At 35.6% G+C, this 18,491-nt stretch overlaps 2 protein-coding genes across 3 annotated transcripts; both read right to left on the bottom strand.

The window, feature by feature from the left end:
- Positions 1 to 759: 759 nt before the first annotated feature.
- On the bottom strand, positions 760 to 2,246 carry LOC140866774 (protein S40-6-like). Its single transcript, XM_073271820.1, has 2 exons — positions 2,092 to 2,246; positions 760 to 1,654 (listed from the first exon to the last, which is right to left on the bottom strand). Exon 2 carries the CDS (start codon positions 1,648 to 1,650, stop codon positions 1,075 to 1,077), a length of 576 nt encoding a protein of 191 aa, XP_073127921.1. The 5' UTR covers positions 1,651 to 1,654; positions 2,092 to 2,246; the 3' UTR covers positions 760 to 1,074.
- A 1,171-nt stretch (positions 2,247 to 3,417) lies between these two features.
- Positions 3,418 to 16,760, bottom strand: LOC140866770 (starch synthase 3, chloroplastic/amyloplastic). Of its 2 annotated transcripts, XM_073271815.1 has the most exons (18): positions 16,480 to 16,760; positions 16,003 to 16,066; positions 15,498 to 15,913; positions 14,245 to 15,385; positions 13,079 to 13,290; positions 12,644 to 12,914; positions 12,037 to 12,212; positions 11,371 to 11,478; positions 10,750 to 10,859; positions 9,399 to 9,504; positions 8,695 to 8,865; positions 8,384 to 8,512; positions 7,460 to 7,642; positions 6,634 to 6,765; positions 6,398 to 6,509; positions 6,076 to 6,199; positions 5,436 to 5,578; positions 3,418 to 3,642 (listed from the first exon to the last, which is right to left on the bottom strand). In XM_073271815.1, exons 1-17 carry the CDS (start codon positions 16,603 to 16,605, stop codon positions 5,449 to 5,451), a joined length of 3,711 nt encoding a protein of 1,236 aa, XP_073127916.1. In that variant the 5' UTR covers positions 16,606 to 16,760; the 3' UTR covers positions 3,418 to 3,642; positions 5,436 to 5,448. The 2 variants fall into 2 exon arrangements, with proteins under 2 accessions (XP_073127916.1, XP_073127917.1); XM_073271816.1 differs by lacking the exon at positions 3,418 to 3,642 and having other exon boundaries at positions 5,246 to 5,578.
- Between the last annotated feature and the right edge of the window lie 1,731 nt (positions 16,761 to 18,491).

Below are 18,491 nucleotides of genomic sequence, written 5' to 3'. Positions count from 1 at the left end.
ATCTTTTTGATATTGTCATTAAAAGCCAATTCAAAAGAGCAAACCACCTTTCCCAGAAAGATACCCTTTATTCTGTTTCTAAGCACTGTTCAACCATTAATCCCATAGCGTAACATTGGTAACTTAAGATGGATGCAATCGTAGCATCTATCCTATTTCTCCACAGAATTAATATTAAGCAAGATCTGCATTTGAATAGGCAAATAATCATAAGATTGATTACCATATCAAGCTAGAAAACTGCAAAGAAGAATAATGCAAGTAAAAATTAATGGATGTTTTTTCATGTACAGAGTCGGTACACCTATACGTGATCATCGGAGAGTGGCTCAAAGCATAACGAGAATAATCCTACTGAGGCTGAATATTTTATCGTTTGAAATTTATTGAATTTCATCATATTAAGCACTTCCAGCGTGCAATTCCATGTAATAGTTAAACCGTGGAACACTACTATTTTTGTTTAGAAAAAAAAAAAAAAAGACTGTATGAGGGCCAAATATTATTGACTGTAATGTGAAACAAAAACACAAAACAAAAACAAAAACAAAAAGCCAAAGACATTGTAAAATTTATCAGATACAGTATGGTACCGGAAGAATGATGACATAAACGGTAAATGTAGTTCGAAACACAGACAGAAGCCCAAAACAAAAATCTTTCATACAAAATCTCAGTGCCTGTTATATATATATATTATAATATATGATATATAACTTTACATTACCACCACCAAAGGAAACAAAGCAAAAGCCCCAAAAAGAGGAGGCCCAGTCTGACAACCAAAAATTATGCTCTGTAACAAATTGAGTGCATAAATGATTATCATAAATTAACTAGGAAAAAAAACCACTAAAAATTAATATAACACAAAAATCACCCCTAGAATGTGAAACACAAAAATAAGCATAGGGTAGGAACATTTCACATTTTCACTTGCTACTGTTGACAAAGATTGATCATGCAAGGATTAATGAACAGAACAATAATACTGTCAAACAGAGATTATCTTTTGCAAAATTTATATTTTTTTCAAAATTTATGAATAAATTTGTTTTTTTTTCTGGGAAAATATTATTCCAGAAATCCAGTCTTGGTTAAAATGGCATTCCTTAATTTGCTGAGATCTCTTCCTTTGAGAGTTCCTCCAACACCTTCGCACATGGAGAATGAAGCAATCTGAGTACCAGCGAGCCTTCTTGCCAAATATTCATGGGGTGGGACCATTTCGTTCCCATCATCATCATCATCATCATCATAATAACTCTCTGCATCACCAACTAAACCATGGCAATTCTTCCATCCCATGTAATCATCATCATTGCCATGTGCAGCAGATGCATCATCCCACAGGTTCTTGTTGGACTTTCTCTTCATAATCTTGGACCAGTCCGGAATGTCCACAGGAGCTGACGACTGCTGAGGCTCCGTCCATGCTGTGGAGGATCCGCCGCCGCCGGCGGAGACCCTTCTGATGTCCCGCGGAGCAGCGGCGTTGCGCCATGCATTTGATGATGAAGAACCGGGAAAGTGGTTCTTTCGGGTTTTTGAGTTGGAATCTTCTCTTGCTTTCACCAGAGACCACACCTCCTCTTCTTGAAGATCTTCATCTTCAAATAATGGTTTCCTACCACCGTACATATCTGCCATGCCGCTGCTACAAGCTGCGAAGACCAGTTAGAAACAGTGGGAGCCAAAATCTTGAAATGCAACTCGAATCAACAAATCCAGTAATTATATGCAGACCAAAAAAACAAAAAAAGAAAAAGAAAAGAAAGAAAAGAAAAGCAGACCGTTTATTTGAGTCTTTAACTTTATATGAGAGAAACAACTAACAAGGGAGTGGGGTGCAAGTGTACAGAGGATATGATGAGGAACAATCAATCATACTTTTGGTTAATAACTCAAAAAGAAAAAAAAAAAAGCACGTATTTGCGCAGTTTTTATCTCAATTTGCACTGTGATTGGTTAGCCTCCAAAAAGCCGAAAGAAAAATGGGGAAAATATCATGTAAAATTCCCAATAAATACTGCAAACTTCCAAAGAAAAATACAGATATCAAGAACTTAAAAAACAAGCATGTAGCAGCACCTGACGGGAAAAAAGACAAAATCCTGAGGGATATACGTGACGGGCTTTAACTCTCCTTGGCCCTCAAAGCAGCAACTGCAATGAAAATGGCCAAAACAACTTGAAAAGAAATGGCCCTTTAAAATGAGAATCTGCGTTTCAAAATGATCGCTATGTGGATTTATTCACTCTCATCTGCATATATGGGTTGAATCTGAAAGGTGGGTTTCTTCTTGTACGGGAATAAAGTCCAAAACGCCCACAGAAAGTATGTGATTGAAGATAAAGGAGAGAGAGAAGTTGGGGTCACTGTACTCCTTGGGACTTTCTGAATGAACCCATAAAAACAAACATGTCAAGATCCCATTTTTCCCCTTCTGGTAAATAAATAGAAGGTGTCATAGTTATAAAGATTTTCCTAAAGTGGTTTTTAAATTTATATTTATACACACATAGATACATTAATATATTTTGTGGGTGTATGGGTTGTTGTTTGTTTAATTGTACAATTAACTACATAAAAAAAGTTCCTCAGAAGTTTCAAAAAAAGGCTGGATTTTGATTGGGAAATGGGAAGAAAACGATTGATCCCAGCTAACCTCACTGATTTCTGTAAACCTTATCCAAGCTATGATGACAATTTACAACTAAGCCCCCCATTAGGGTACTACGACTTGTATTAAAAGCAGATACATATATTACAGTATAGGTACTTAGGTAGTAAGTAGATAGAGGCTCAACTTTATCGAGAACGCCTGTGAAGTGAGGCTATGTCAAAGTTCAGTCATTATATACTGTGGATGGTTCAATTCATGAGTAATTCTACTACATCGAGATAAGTACTCCTTTTTTTTTTTTTTTTTTTTTTTTTGTAGAAGATGTTCGTGTACTAACTTGTGGGGAGAAATATAGAACTCCAAACATAGATAGATTCTTCCCTCCATTCACGTAAAACCTGTGTTGTGTTCATTTTTTTTTCGTGTGGTTAAGTAAGAGTTGAAAGATCAAATCCCAAATGTAAATTACATTCGATGTGTAGTGACTTTAATGTACAAAAGATTCACGATATTGAGACATAATAAATGCTACCAAAATTGATCATTGCTCAAAACACAAAAGAGCTATAAAATAGCCATAAAACCCACGTTCACAGTCATAGAGTTGGTCAATGAGTACTTCTTGAGAACATGTTACATTTAAGGTGAGATATTCAGATCAAAACAACTAAATTCGCGTTTGGATTGATATCGACTAGGTTTTATTGTTTACAATGACGCATCTTATTTATTTACACATTATAATACAAAATAAATTGAATTTTAAATGACATCATTATTAGATGAATAATTAACATGAAATAGTATAAACATATAAGGAGCGGATTTAAAAGGTACAATCTTATGTTTTAACGCAAAAGTAACTCAAATATAGAAAATGATTAAAACCCAAGCACGTGGAGATTTGGGTTTGTGTGTTTTATTGATGGGATCAAACTGTGACTCAACTTCTTATGCATCGTTTCTTGAATGCTCCCCTGTGTCCTGGGTTTTGGGAATTATTGCTGAGATGACCCTGTACATAACATTTACAAGTTACAACCAAATAAAAAAGACAGTAAATTTCACCAACAATACTGAGTACTGTGGCTGACCCTTCAGTTTTTGGCGTTATGGAAACTATCTGAACTGCGTGGGGTATGTTATAGGGTCGTGGTGACAATTATGTGTCAGCCCAAACCAAGTATTGTAAGGATGAGAGGTCCCCTCAACTCTAATCACAATTCAATGTTGCTTTATGTAGACAGGGACTCCACCACCTTTCGGTTTTGGTAAATCATAACACCAAATTTGACAATTTTAAATGTTTAGTATTAGTATTATTTGTTTTGTTTTGATTTTTGAACTCCTAACAAAAATAATATGATGGCTCAAACTAGTGACTACATGTTGATACCGATTGAGATGATTGTCGTAACAAGTTGTGGAAATAATATTTTGTTAATGCCATTTGGTGGGTGACATATGATACCTTATAGTAATTGTCCATATTTGCGGAGCTTTTGTAGTTAAACGAGGACCATCACTAATAGTGCATGGTTTATCATGCCAGCCAATATTGCCTATTTCAATATCTGAATCAAGCGCATATTATTGTAGGGCACTGCTTATTCTGGGTTACAATAAAATATTAAAGCGAAATGTATAATACATTATCCTGTAATGGGGCACAGATAGCGAAAGCAAAGAATTTAATAACTTCACCGAATAACAAATTATGGCCAAAAAAAAAAAATGACTAAAGGCCATCGATAAATTTCAAATTTCTCGATTTGGGAAAAATTGAAATAATTTCAAATTCATTTCATGTGTAATCATAACGCATTTCAAATACACTCGACATAAATATTATTTGAAAATATACTTAAATATCATTACTCAAATCAAATCAATCCCTAAAATTCATACTACCAAGAATTTTGCATGGGAACAAGAGACTGAAGGAAGAGTTATTTTATTCTAGTTTTTTGAACAAATTGTGCATACGATACTAAAATTTTCTCATTCCATTGTTGGGTCGCTCCCTACACCAGATGGGGCCTCATTTGTAATCTATTTAATAATTTAGTTAATAAGACACAATCGTCAAATCAAAACAGGAAATGTTACTAAATTCTTTATTATTAAAAGTTATATATTAATAAGCGGATGCACTTGAACCTGAAAATGTCGAGTCTTACTGGGCCCAAAAAGGTATGTAGTGATGAGATGACGTAGACCCACGTACTGGCCCCCTTTTGGGTCCAACATGCAATCATATCCATCATGTATTACTACTATTATATATATATAATAAAATAAAAGGGATTCCGTAATCAAGTTGGCCATTTGAAACTAATCGAGCATTTCCCCAAAGTGATGTCTGATTAAGAAATTTAATTGGACATAAATCATCCATATATCAAATCATAACTCTATCCTCACTTTTGATGAGATCAATTAGCAGCACAAAAATGCACCATGCTAAACCATTGGCCCATTTCAGTCAACTTCAACTCACTTTTCTTTTTGATTTTCAACTCTTGCTTGCTCTAAATTTCAATTAATCCCATCTTGTCACCAGAGACAATCACTCACAAACTCTCTAGTCACAAAACCATCATATCGACAAAACCATATTCTAATGTAAATTTATGAATTTCTCTAAAAATAAATGAATAAATCATTTTACAATGTCAATAAAATTGGCTGGATAATAAGAAAGTATTTACGGTATCGATAGGAATTCGCAGATTTATTAAATATTTATTTGAAAACGTAATATTTTAGCAGAAACGGCAATTTTAACTAAAGCTGTACAAAACCCACCTTAATATCATTCTCATTTCCGAGCAGCATGGTAGAGCTCCAGATAATCGAGAGCAGGACGATTCCAAGACCAATCTTGCTCCATGACTCGCTTGCATAAAGAATTTAGCCACTCTCTACCATCATACCAAGCAGATATTGCTCTAACAACAGTAAACATAGTAAGTCTTCCCATTAAAGCAAAGATAAAACTTTAACAATATGAAACACAGAGAACCTTACAGAGGATCATCTCTCAATCAAATGCATTTTCCCAGTTATCTTCTTTATACATCATTTTTTTTTGGGTCCGGAATGAGTCATATAATACTTTGATGCATCATTCTGTAGAAATATATCTTCTTCCTTCTCTTCTACACGTTTCATTTGTTCCAATGCAAGTTTAAATTAGTTTCAAATGATACCATTTAGGTAAACTGTGTTTTTTCAGTTTCCCACGTTTAGTTGACTGAAGGGACCAAATTCAACCACTTGGCAGTGATTTGAGAATCAATGGTGAAATCTCTGGAAACCGATCCTTTCCCTTGAGATGAAGCTAAAATGACTGAGCAAGCTATTTACATGTCATACCAGGCTAGAAATGCAACTATCCATGGTGTACCATAAAAAACTAAGAAAACATGTAACTGTGCCTAATTACCTATTAAGAGCATAATCAACACCACCAGCATCTGCACCATCAAAACTAAATCCATTTGGTTCGAGACCATGACCTTGTGCTCTTTCTTTATCATGGTCAACATCAAAAACAGTATCATAGAGTCCTGCAGGGTAAATTTGGAAAAGACCAGCTTAAATAAGTTCAATGTGAAGATAAGAAACAAAGAAAAATGCCACCAAGGAACATCATGCATATTCTACTTAGATAGTTGGTTAGTTGCTCAGAAAGTTCTCACCCGCACCAACTTGGACTGCCAGACAGTTAAAAGCTTTAACAAAACCATCAAACCAGAACAACTTACCACCAGTTTTACGAACAATAGGAATTGACCCGTATCTCATGGCAGTGAGTTGAGTAAGTCCACATGGTTCGAATATTGAAGGGACCAAAATGAAATCTGCACCAGCATAAATCTGGGCAACATACAAATAAAAGTACGTGAAAATAAATCTGCACCAGCATAAATATGGGCAACATGCATTGCACATAAAATATGATAACATACAAAGAAAGTATCTAGTTTCCATGAGAAGATACCAAATGAGAAAGAGGCTCGTCATATGATAGGCATAGGCGTGCACGATCATTATATGAAGAATGCAACTGGTTTGCCAAGTTAACAAAATCATTCTGGATCCGATGATCAGGAGCTGAACCCAGCAAGACAACCTATCAAAAAGCTCACTGTCAGTACAGCAAATTGTAAGTTGATATCTCATTTGTTTCCTGAAAAAATCTCAAATATCCAACAAAAAATAGCTTCAAGCATTAGAAAAATGATTTGATCTAAAACTGAACGAGCTATGCATACTTGTGTATATGTCAACAACACAATGAGGAAGAATCTGTGAGAGGCCAGGAGCAAAACATAAATGAATTGACCACGGCAAAGGAATAGTAGTTCATTCAATGTCCAAACTCATGCAATTCAATTCAAACAAGTAAAAATTGAACTACTTTGTGTAATTCATCGCATTTATTGGACAATTTTGAAAGAAATAAATTGATCTTCCTATCAACATTTGTTGGAATGATGATTCAAACGCAAATAAATCCTCTTGTTTAAATCAGTCTGTCAATTGAACCTGTATTCTTCTTTCTGATAATGGGCATTCTTCACAATGTCAATAGGCCCATTGGCCATTTCCGTCTTGTGCTACCACTCCCCATATTTATCCTCGGAATATATTTCTCTCAATTATTCTATTCTCAGATGTGTGATAGTAGGAATGTTTTTAATACTTCAATAGAAAAATAGTTTCTCTTCTCAAAATATCAATAATATTATTTTCTTTAAAGTGCATCAATGAATAACCCAAAAAAGGCACTGCATGAGTAGATTCAACTGAAACACTAGACAAACCTGTCCACCACGTTCCAGTGTGCGCCAGATGGCATGTTTAATGAGGTGGATTCCCTTTTGGTGAGTCAAGCGACTAATGATTCCTATCAAGGGCAAATCATCTCTTTTCAACCCAAGTCTTTGCTGCAAAGCTTCCTTGGCAGCTTTTTTGCCTTCAACTACGTTTTCTGAAGAATAGGACACCTGTAATTGGTATGCATGAATTTCACACCAGAAAAAGAACAAACGAGTGTAGCGTTACAATTTGAAGTACAAGCATCACAATCGTAATATTAAAGGTCTCAAATCATCACCCTTCATGGTTGTTGACGTTAATTGAAAAGTATTTTAGCAAATTGTTCAAAAAATAAAAAGAAATGGATCCCGGATGGCATGCGAGAATAGGCCAATCATGCATGAACCCTAACTTAAATAGAAGGAGAAACAGAGAGAACTATCGCATCCATCATCATTTCATGTAAAAACATGTTGGACATCCTCTAGGTTATAAGTTTCGTAACCACGCTATTAAGCATAGTAACATCACCCTTGACCAGTTTTACTTGAGCCGATACGGTAAATAAAGGAGTGGCAATATACATCTCTTTCCAACTCAAGAACAGAGACATGGAACGTCAGCAGAGATAATTCTACACTAGTAACATCACCCTCGACCAGTTTTACTTGAGAGCCGACACGGTAGACAAAAGCATGGAAATATACATCTCTTTCCAACTCAAGCACAGAGACATGGAACGTCAGCAAAGATAATTATACACTGGTAAAAACGTAATGCATGACAATACACATCTCTTTCCAACTCAAGTACAGGGATACGGACGTCAGCAGAGATCATTATACACCATTAAGAAGGAAATGTCAACACATCCATCTCAACCTCCAGAAGCCCGAAATGAAAGATAGTTTAAAATGTAATTTGCTCACCGGGATGAACTTATCATTGTATGGATCCCATATGTCTGGGTCAATTCCATTCAAAATACCATGGAACTTGAAAATGTTTGGGGCTATGGAAGGATTTCCCGAAATTTCCCGAGCATAAGTAGGAGATACCTGAAGGCAAAGTAACCAGTTATGTCAAGACAATAAAATATGTAAACAGCTATTCCAATTTATGCTTCTACTTCTTAAATTTCTCAGTCATCAAGATACTGACATAGGCCGAAAGCACAAAAAATAGCAACTAAGTTCGCCAGTCGTTGAATAATTTATTTGAAGGTCTCAGAGGAACTTACAGTAGTAGCCTTGTCCGAGAACTTCATGGCCTTAGCTATTAACTGTGCTCCAAATTCAAGGTTGTGTATGGTGAAGACAACACGGGCTTTACTGAGACCATAATGCCTGTAATGATCCTTGAATAGCCATGCAACTGGAGCGCTAGACCAATCATGACAATGAATTATATCCTGGCATACGACAGGCAGCAAGCAACACATTAGGAGATCGAAGTCGGTAGGAAACGGAAATGCCATTAATCTTTTGACTGCTGTTTGTTTTATTGCTCTAGAACAAGATATCAAAGATGAGAGATGAAAGAAAAAACACAAACTCAAAGAAAACAGCTCGATCCCAAAGTAAAAAATACACCACTACATTGATAAACACTGAATGATACATGTTTCCTCAAAAGAAAGGCAAGGTCTAATATCAAAATCATACATCCCGCCACAGATTTTTCAAGCTTGCATTAAGCTTTCTATTCACATGTACTTCTGATTATGGCTATGCATGACAATGAAAGTAACAAACAAGATGGGCAGCAAAGAAAGATTAATATAAGCCTCATAAGTTCGAATCATGAACAATTTGTTTTAACATAGGAATCCAGTTCGCTTATCCTCAATCGGGAGTACAAATAAATTGGTTTGCACCATGTCAGGGACAAATGACACATGAATAAATACATTAAACTTGATATTTGATGTGAATTAGCGCTTACCGGATGAAATCCACCTTGCAGAAGAAATTCAAGAGCCGCGTGGCAAAAGAAACCAAATCTTTCCCCGTCATTATTGCGACCATATATACAACCAACCCAAAATAATCTAAAAGAAATATATAAAACATAATTTAGCTAGATCCAGTAACCTTTGATGATAAAGAGCTTCAAATGATAAAAACAGGCAGGCTTTCAGATATCAAATGGTACACATTTAGTACTGAAATGTGTACTCAGCATTATTTAGAAAAAATCTCGAAGTATATCCATGCATTAGATATTATAAATGAGGTTTCCATATGGCATCTTGAAGACTTGCATCATTGGCCCATTGCCCTCGGGACTATGCACATAAAAACCTGAGTTATAATCTAAAATACATTCCTTACTAGGGGACAAGATGATACATATTTAAGGACAAAAAAGCGAGGACTTATCCTTAATTCTCCTGACTAGAGCTTGAAAAAATAAAGAAAAAATCATACACCTCCATTCATGAATTGATTTATCTATCACCTCTAGGCTTTATATCTGAAATTTATAAATAGAATCAACATCTAAAATGGTGTCCATCAAATGAATACTTCAATCCAAAACTACGATGAAAACTGCCTCAGTCATATGGCAAAAAATAAAAAAATTTGGGCCATTTACTATTCTACAGCATTCCAGTCTTTCTCAGCAGGAGGGAAAAATTCCTGAACAATGAAGACTCAATTGTTTCAGTTGCACGAAATGAAACTTAAAAGCATTGATATTCAAAAGGGACTTATTTCTCATTTTAATTCAGATAGTGACCAATTATGGTGATGAAAAAGTCTGACATAGTTCTTTCAGCCACCAGGAATAATTTATAGTCCAAATATCAGAATGTGAAAGGACCAAAGGTTTTTTTTTAATAAGGACCAAGGTTAGATCCACTCGATTTTGAAAGCATGTAGCTTATCTAAGAGACATAATTAATTTGGAACGAGGGCAGTTGTATTAAACACCCAATTCAGAAAGAAAAAATATTAAAAACTTGATGTGCTAATCAACCAGAAAGACTTTAAAAATTAACGGGATTGGCTACATTCTAAACCGTTGACGAAACCAAATTGATTAACAGTCAACCAAATAGATTAAATTGACTTTTACTCCGTTCTAGGATAACCAATTAGTCGATTTGATGACCAAATAACTAATATGATGGCTAGAAATATTCTCAACAATAAATAGGAGCAAGTCGCTAAAATGATATAAACAACCATAACGGAGGAATGTCTTTCCAAGTGCAAACATGACCAACAACCTCAAACAAAAAAAAATTCCACATTTACACAATTAATATGAGGGGAGGACTAAAAGTTACCCGTTCTGAGGTTCCAAAAAATAGACAGATAGGCCTTCCACCTTGCCAGACCAAACTTTAATTTCAGTCCCACTCCAAAAGTAGCTTTTATGAAACTGCATATCCTTCACCTATTTGAAAACATGTACAGAAGGCAAAACAGAGGAGAAATTAAAGCAAAAACGATTGAACATCCATGACTATCTAAGCTACATCCATTTCACATTTTCAAATTGGTTCTTCAGAAATAGTTTCTAATAGCTGTACTGAAAACTCCCTGACATAAAAAGCCTTCCTATTAACTTGAGATATAGGAAGGAGATAGAAACCTAAACTCCTGAAGATTATTATATAACAATGTGTAACACCATAAATATTACCAAGAATTTTTTGCAACAATTTAGCAGTTTCACACTAGAGACTACAGACTTGTGCCAATACTTTTCCCATCACATGTTACAAAACATTCACGGGTTTTCACAAAAGGCCAAGTCCATTCATTTTTGGACTGTGCAAGACCATGTATAAATTTTGGAATGTAATAATATTCATCTGCGCTCTTCTATAGATGGAATTTGAAGCATAGTCAAATCCGGTATGAATTAGTTTAACAGAACTCAAGCAACACATGGAAAAACTCACATGATCATATTTCAAGCAATCATACTTAGGAATAATAATGTCCACATTATGATTCATGTCCTGAACAGCTCGAGAAAGACTGGTAACGACATCACCAAGACCCCCAACCTGCAAGAATATGATTAATAAATACAATTCAAAACATAATAAAATCATATATATAAATGCTTACTGATACATCACATTAGTAGAGAAAAACTAAGCAAGATATGAAAAGTCACACAAATATTGGCTTTTAAAAACTAGAAAATAGAAGAAAGATGAATCTTCCTATAATTTCAAATTACTGAGGGCGAAATTATCATGATGCATATTTTTCACTAACACCAATCTCCAACCACATGGATGCCAAATGAATAAAATCTGAACTAATGCCCGTTTCTTTATATTGTTAAAAATTTAATGCAAAATATATATTTTTTAATAATCCTGAACTCAGCAGTTCCACCCCAACAATTCACTTCCTAAAGATAAAGAATAGAGGAGAAAAAAGGAGAAGAAAAAGAGAATCAGCACGCACTGATGGTACAGCTAAGGGACTGTGTCCATGATGCTTCTTCTAACTTCTACATATTGGATTACTAAATATATCAAGGTTGCTTATGTCAGAGTAGATAATGAAAAATTAATCAAAGACAACAGATAATTAATTAAAAAAAAATCAACCTTAGCAATAGGAGCCATTTCAACTGCAATGTGCACAATGTGCATAGGTGGTTCCTTCACAACTCCACCAAGCACGGGTATGTGATAGTCCATACCGTTCTTGTTGTCAAAGACTCCACCGTCCTTACTCTCAGAGAACACAAAGTCCATTAAGTATGCATCCAAAGGAACCTTGACTGCAAAATGTGAAGCAAGATGTGGAGGAGAGAAGAGGAGACTTTGTAAGATAAAAGAACATCAAAAACTAGAAAAGCGATGTGACACAAAAAACCAAAAGGTACAAATCGTTCTAAAAAATTGAAGTGGCACATGACACATCAGCCAACAGAAACAACTACAGATATCAAGCACATTGTGTTGTCCTGTCCATATTGAATAACACATGCAGAAATTGTAATATTACCATATGCATTCAAGTAAATGTCATTGCACGGCGAGGAAGCTGGCGTAATATCAAGATTTTCTATGGAAAATAGATAAGCAAAGATTTTTCATAGAAGGAATCAAATTACCAAGAAAAGGCTCGAGTTATTTGTTACTATGATGAAAAGATATGAGCATAAACATCTGAATTGCATATTAATATTTTTATGCAACTCGATCTCACCAGTTGCTTTGAGATGAGAACCATTTTCATCAGGAGACATTATTTGCGGTGCAAATGGACCCATTCGATGCGTCCAGCGGTTGAATGAATATCGCAACCAGATTTCTGATTTCCCATTGAGTACTGTGTTGGTGGGATTATAAAATACTGTGATTGTGCTTCCAGCTAGGACATCAAGGGGATCAGTATAGACAATATGCTTCTGAGACAACAAAAATGTTTTCAAAGTTCTTGCCTTCGTTTCCACTTTCATAAGAGCGGTTTTTTTTGCCTGTTGAAGGAAGCACAAAGAATAAAGCGAATATGTACTTGTAAAAACAATAAGAAGCACTTAGTATCTGTTCCTAATACCAATACTTTACAATTGGAGAGCAACAAATATCTGTCAAAACCATAAACAGTTTCATCTTCAAATATAAATTCCAGAAAACAGACCTTAGCTTGTATAGCTTCTTCTCTCAACAGCCTTTCTGCCTGAAGTTTATTATATAATCGTTCTTCCTCAAACAATGTGAGTTCCTCGAAACTGGCTTTGGGGACAATGGCATGAAAATCATGGCGACGATTATTGTCAAAAACAATTGCTTTCTGAGGTGAACCATCAGCAAAAACCCAGTCCAAAACTATGGCTCGGTCAGGTAAAACAACTGCAAAAAACAAATACTACTTTGATGAACAATGCAGGTTAATTTCAACAGAGGGGAGTGAGATAAATGAAGAGCACTAAATATATACTTTAGGAAGATTTTTAAGGGAGGAGATGTGTCAAGACTCAAAATCATTAGCGCGTGAGAAGAATTGTTCAACCGTTGAAATGCGTACTCGAACTTCAGCACCGATACGTAGCAATAACTTTTTACGATTTCTGTGTATGAACATGCTCATAAATCACCAAAAGTTCAGAGAAATTCCAATGGATGGAAAATTCACATGATATGAGTACACGAGGTAAAAGGGCCACAACGTTAGTGAATAGTGATACAGTTAACTCAAGGTCACTTTATACATAGGTGGACCCAATTTAATGAAAAGGCTAGTAGCTGATGAGATAAAATGTCCACGAAGATAGAGGAGAAAATGACTGGCACCCCCAAGGATCACTCAAAATATTCCAAACAATAGAATTATCATAGAAGAAACAGTTAAAAAAAGGTACTCATACTCAAGTGTCATCAATCATCAATGGAACCAGTATTAGACAAAAAAGAGAATCAAGCCATGCCTAATGACATAAAACTTGATGCCATACAGAAATGGAAAAAACAGCCAGTTACCGCAAATATAAAGTGATAGGCATTTGATATTATGTGTGACGACTTGTTTGTTTTTTAAATAATTCTGAACTCACAACACTCGAAATAGTCAATTCTGACGATAAGCAAGCAACTGGAGAAAAGTAAATTCAATGAAAGGCTTCAAGTAGAGAAATCATTTGTACAGTACATCAAGCCCAACCATGAATAAGGTGCAAGTGTGCAACATTCTAAATAAACCGAGTAATCTATGAGGCATCTACATATTAGCATACACCATACACAATCCTAACAAATAACAACGATTCATTTTGATGAAAGTAAGAGAGACTTCACATTGGCACTCACCATCAGTGTACCACCAGTCTCCATCCTTGTTCTTAGATTTGATGAGCTTTGAAAAAATGGACAGTCCATCCTTCCAACCATTATGCCCTCCATGAATCCATATTTCAGTAGCTTCAGAAAGTGGGCCCGAGCTCTTGTTATAGTAAAGCCTGACCTTATCTCCACCTTTAAATTCGCTAGGCTCTATGTACCAGACATTATTGACAGATGTAACAGCTCTTTTCATAAACTCTTTCAGCGCACTCATACTCTTTGCAACTTCCTCTCTTGCCTGAGCTCTATCAGCTTCTTTCGCTGCTATATCTGCTTCTTTACGCCTTTTTTCTTCTTCCTCTTTTTCCCTTTCAGCTTTCTGCCTTGCAAATTCCTCCTGCTCCAAGCGTTTCTCTTCAAGCAAGAAATTTTCAAAATCAAACATATCCATCCCACCATCAACAGTAATATGAAAATTTTCTTCATCATTGTTGTCATATGCATCATTTCCATTATGGAACACAAAATCAATCCTGTATGCTTCTTCAGGAACATGCACTTGGCAAGACCACCAATCCCCATTGAGATGGCTCTTGCTCAAATTTATGTTAAATGACTTCCATTTCCAGTCATTATACGCTCCCATGATAATAACAGCAGGTTCATTTTTCAAAGTGGAGAGATTTCTGTTAAAAAAAATTTCTATGTCTTTATCAGGTCTTGCAACCTCAGGGTAACAAAACACTTTATTTCCTTCCTTGAAATTTTTCTCGACGAGCTTATTTATTTCCTCTTTACGTAAGTTCTCTTCCCTCTCCAACTTTAGTGCTAGAAAAGGGTCTCTTATCTTTCCATCATCACCGATTGAAACATCAACTTCCTTAACAGCCTCAGGCTTTACAAACTGACTAATGGTAGTATCATCAATAATTTTCGTACTCTCAGCCTGCTGCACAGTATTTGAAATAGTTTTGTTCTCATTTATTCTTGGATCTGTTTCATATGACGCATTCTTTCCAGCCATATGTCTTGATTTTGCTTCTGTGGATGTGTCCTTCTCGATACTCTTGGGCTGTAAAGCTTCATCATATTTAGTATATCTCTGGCTTCCTCCAACAACTCTTGCAAATTCAGGAACGTCATTATCCTCAGTTGATGCCTCCTTTTCCTGCAATCATATATCTCGATATTTTATGACTTCTGGAATGCTAATAATTGAGGCGTCCAGGGGCTATAATTTTTTATTTTATTAATAATTCTCTACCTGAATATATACTGACCTCACTCTTGGTAAATCTTTCTGCAGTTTTTGGCTCCATAACATTGTCAACCGCTTTCGGAATTGTTCCTTTTGCATTGTAATGACTTATTTTTTGATCAGACAATACTCCATTGGTTGACGCTGCTTCAATTTCAATTCTGTTGCTCTCGTTTCTGCTTTCGTCCTTAACTTCTGATACTTTACCGAAGTTGGCAACCAATTTGTCATCAGTTCTGATTTCCACTTCAACTGTTTTCGTGTCGGAAACCTCGAGATCATTGGACGGTGAAGTGCCAGGACCTTCCTTTGCCTCATTTTGCTTCATGTCCCTTCCCGGGGTGCTTGTAGGTAGCTGTGTTCTTGGCATGAATCCCCTCGGTGTGGAATCTTTAGACTTTGGAGTGGAAGATTTTCTCTGTTTTCTTCGTGAAAAGTCTGAATTACATGGATAAATGAAAAGCATGAGAAAAAAAAAGTAACTGATATTCAAAAAAGACTTATGTCTATCAATCAAAATAACCAACCGGCAGTAGCAGTAAATGGATGTATGATCCTGGTTGCTTTGTGAGCCCTTTGGCATCCATAGGACTGCAATAGTAAACGTTCTAAAATACTTTAAAAAGTCCTCAATCCATTCTATTTTTAGCAAACCATCCAACATCAGTCAAGAAAACCGAATGAAATGACATACATATTTGCAGAGTACATGCTATTACTGTTGAAACACACTCCCTATAGCACTAACTCAAAAGGCAAACAACTCACACAAAGAAAACATCACGGATTCGAGCCGAAGCGCCACACGGCATTAATGGCAACCCAACACAATAAACATACGGACTAAATTTATCACGGGAGGAAATAAGATTGAGAATTCAGACAATAAGTATGGATCAAGCGTAGACCACACACAGTCTCATTCATCATTAGAATTTAGACCACCCAATGACACATGACAAGCGGAATCACAGATAAAAATTGGCATAGCAGGGAAGATTTACAATTGAGGACAAACTAGGGTTTCCATTCGGCGAGAACCCAATGAGTGGGGAAATCTTCAGCTTAGTTCCTCCGCCGAAAAATGTTCTGCAACTGATTGGCCTTTGCAAAGGCAGAGAAACTTCCATTTCCGTACTTATGCCTCCGCTCCGCTACTCTCTTAAATTACTGAACACAAAATCAGAGGTTGGATTTTCCATGAAAATTTAGCAGAGACAACTGCGTTTGATCTCTCTCCCGAGTGTGTGTGGTGTACATGTGATTCTGTGAAGTGCTGGAAACGAAAAATCCCGAAAATTAAGTGGCGCAGTTGCTGTATAGTCTCAAATAATCTTGACCGTCCATCACTTGCTTTGACTTCGTTGACCTCGTGGGATATATTCTTTTTTCTGTATAATTATTATTCTTTATTTAAATTTCCTATAAAATATAATCGGGAATACCAAATAATATTGCCACGTGGCTGATGAGAGGTCCTGCTGTGGCTGATGTTTTCTTTTTTCTTTTTTTCTTTTTTTTTTTTAATAAGTGGCTGAAGTTATTTGCGCTAAAGAACGGAGGAGAAATTCTTAAATCCACGCAAAAAATCCCAGACGGTTTGGGTCCACCTGCACGTATAAATATTATATTATTTTACCACATCTTTTATACGATAATCCTAACTCGGTAAATTTATAATGACATACTATTACGTTTAAAATAAATAAAATACAACTTATTCAAAAATCAAATCAAACAAAACACCACCTTCTTCAAGCCAATCTAGTTGGGTGAATTTTCTTTAAAGATCGTGTACCTCTCCGGCTGAGGAAGTGAATGTGGATCCGGCCATTATAAATCGTGCAATTATTTTAGGGTGAAATTGTAAGAAGATACATTAATGAATACTCAAATTTTATCGAAGGAAAATATCTCATTGTAAGATTTGTACCACAGTTGGCAGAGCTATTAGCGACAAATGAGTGCATAATTAAGGCCTTAGTATCGTATGGAGAACTTCGATAGTGGAATCGGATGCCCTAAATGCGATTCTCTCTTATCGTCGTTAAAACAACTTTTCCTTTCTCCATGTAAGAAGTGAACAACTTTTTCTTTCTTTGCTCGAGCGAGCGCAAAGTTTTCTGTCTAGCCTTTTAGTTTTGGCTAGGCATGCACTAGAGTGAAGAAATTTGCTCGCTCAAGCACACGGTGCTCTGTCTCGCCACTTTTCTTTTGGCCAGGCGTGCTCAAGCTGCCAAATATGCTCGCTCGAGCGTGACTTCTTCTGCCCGCATTAAAATTTTGTCCAAAAAAAATAATAGGATCATAAGACCCCACCCCATCGCACCGTGTCGAGCCGGTTTCGCGCGTGTTTGTTGCATCGATTAGCGTCTTGCCCCTTTACAAAACTTTCGGTGCCCTAAGGGCTCAATCCCATAATCCAAAGTTGAACTAGTTAAGGAAGCCAATACATTGAAATTCTTCCAAATCGTGAGTGAGATAGTTCATTTCATGGGTCTTTAACTGAATGAGCATTCGTCAGTTCAACTTTGGATTATGGGATTGAGCCCAATAAGGTTATACAATTTTTATTAAATCTCAATTTATCGTCAATACGTGTATCAGGATGGATTTATTGAAATTCGTTATTCGCAATAGATCCATTAACCAGAGTCTATCCGAAAATATATAGATTTTGTTGGACATGTACTTTAAAAATGTTTATAATGTTATATAAGTAAAAAAATTAAAAGTGTGTTTAAACAATATTTTTGTAAATTGTTTTTGAAAAACTATTTTTAAAACTGTTACAAAATTATACTTTTTAAATAACAATTGAGAAGTGTTTTTAGAATAAAAAATCATGATAAATATAAAAAACAACGTTACTTATGAAATGTTAAAATATTTTTATAAAATAATTTTTCAAACACATATTTATTATCAAAACACTTAAAATATCATAAATATTTCTAAACGAAACACTTATAAAAATATTTTATAAATAGTCGCCCAAAAAGATCTATTAACATGC

This window comes from Henckelia pumila, chromosome 4, assembly GCF_033568475.1.
Source record: "Henckelia pumila isolate YLH828 chromosome 4, ASM3356847v2, whole genome shotgun sequence".
Classification (NCBI taxonomy): Eukaryota; Viridiplantae; Streptophyta; class Magnoliopsida; order Lamiales; family Gesneriaceae; genus Henckelia; species Henckelia pumila.
This window is presented reverse-complemented; position numbering and strand designations above follow the sequence as displayed.

Coding starts and splice junctions, on each gene's coding strand:
- LOC140866774 (XM_073271820.1), bottom strand. CDS start 1,650: ATGGCAGATATGTACGGTGGTAGGAAACCATTATTTGAAGATGAAGAT.
- LOC140866770 (XM_073271815.1), bottom strand. CDS start 16,605: ATGGAAGTTTCTCTGCCTTTGCAAAGGCCAATCAGTTGCAGAACATTT. Junction 10,860..11,370: donor ATTGCTTGAAATATGATCAT/GTGAGTTTTTCC, acceptor GTTTTCAAATAG/GTGAAGGATATGCAGTTTCA. Junction 6,510..6,633: donor ACGAGCCTCTTTCTCATTTG/GTATCTTCTCAT, acceptor TATGTTGCCCAG/ATTTATGCTGGTGCAGATTT.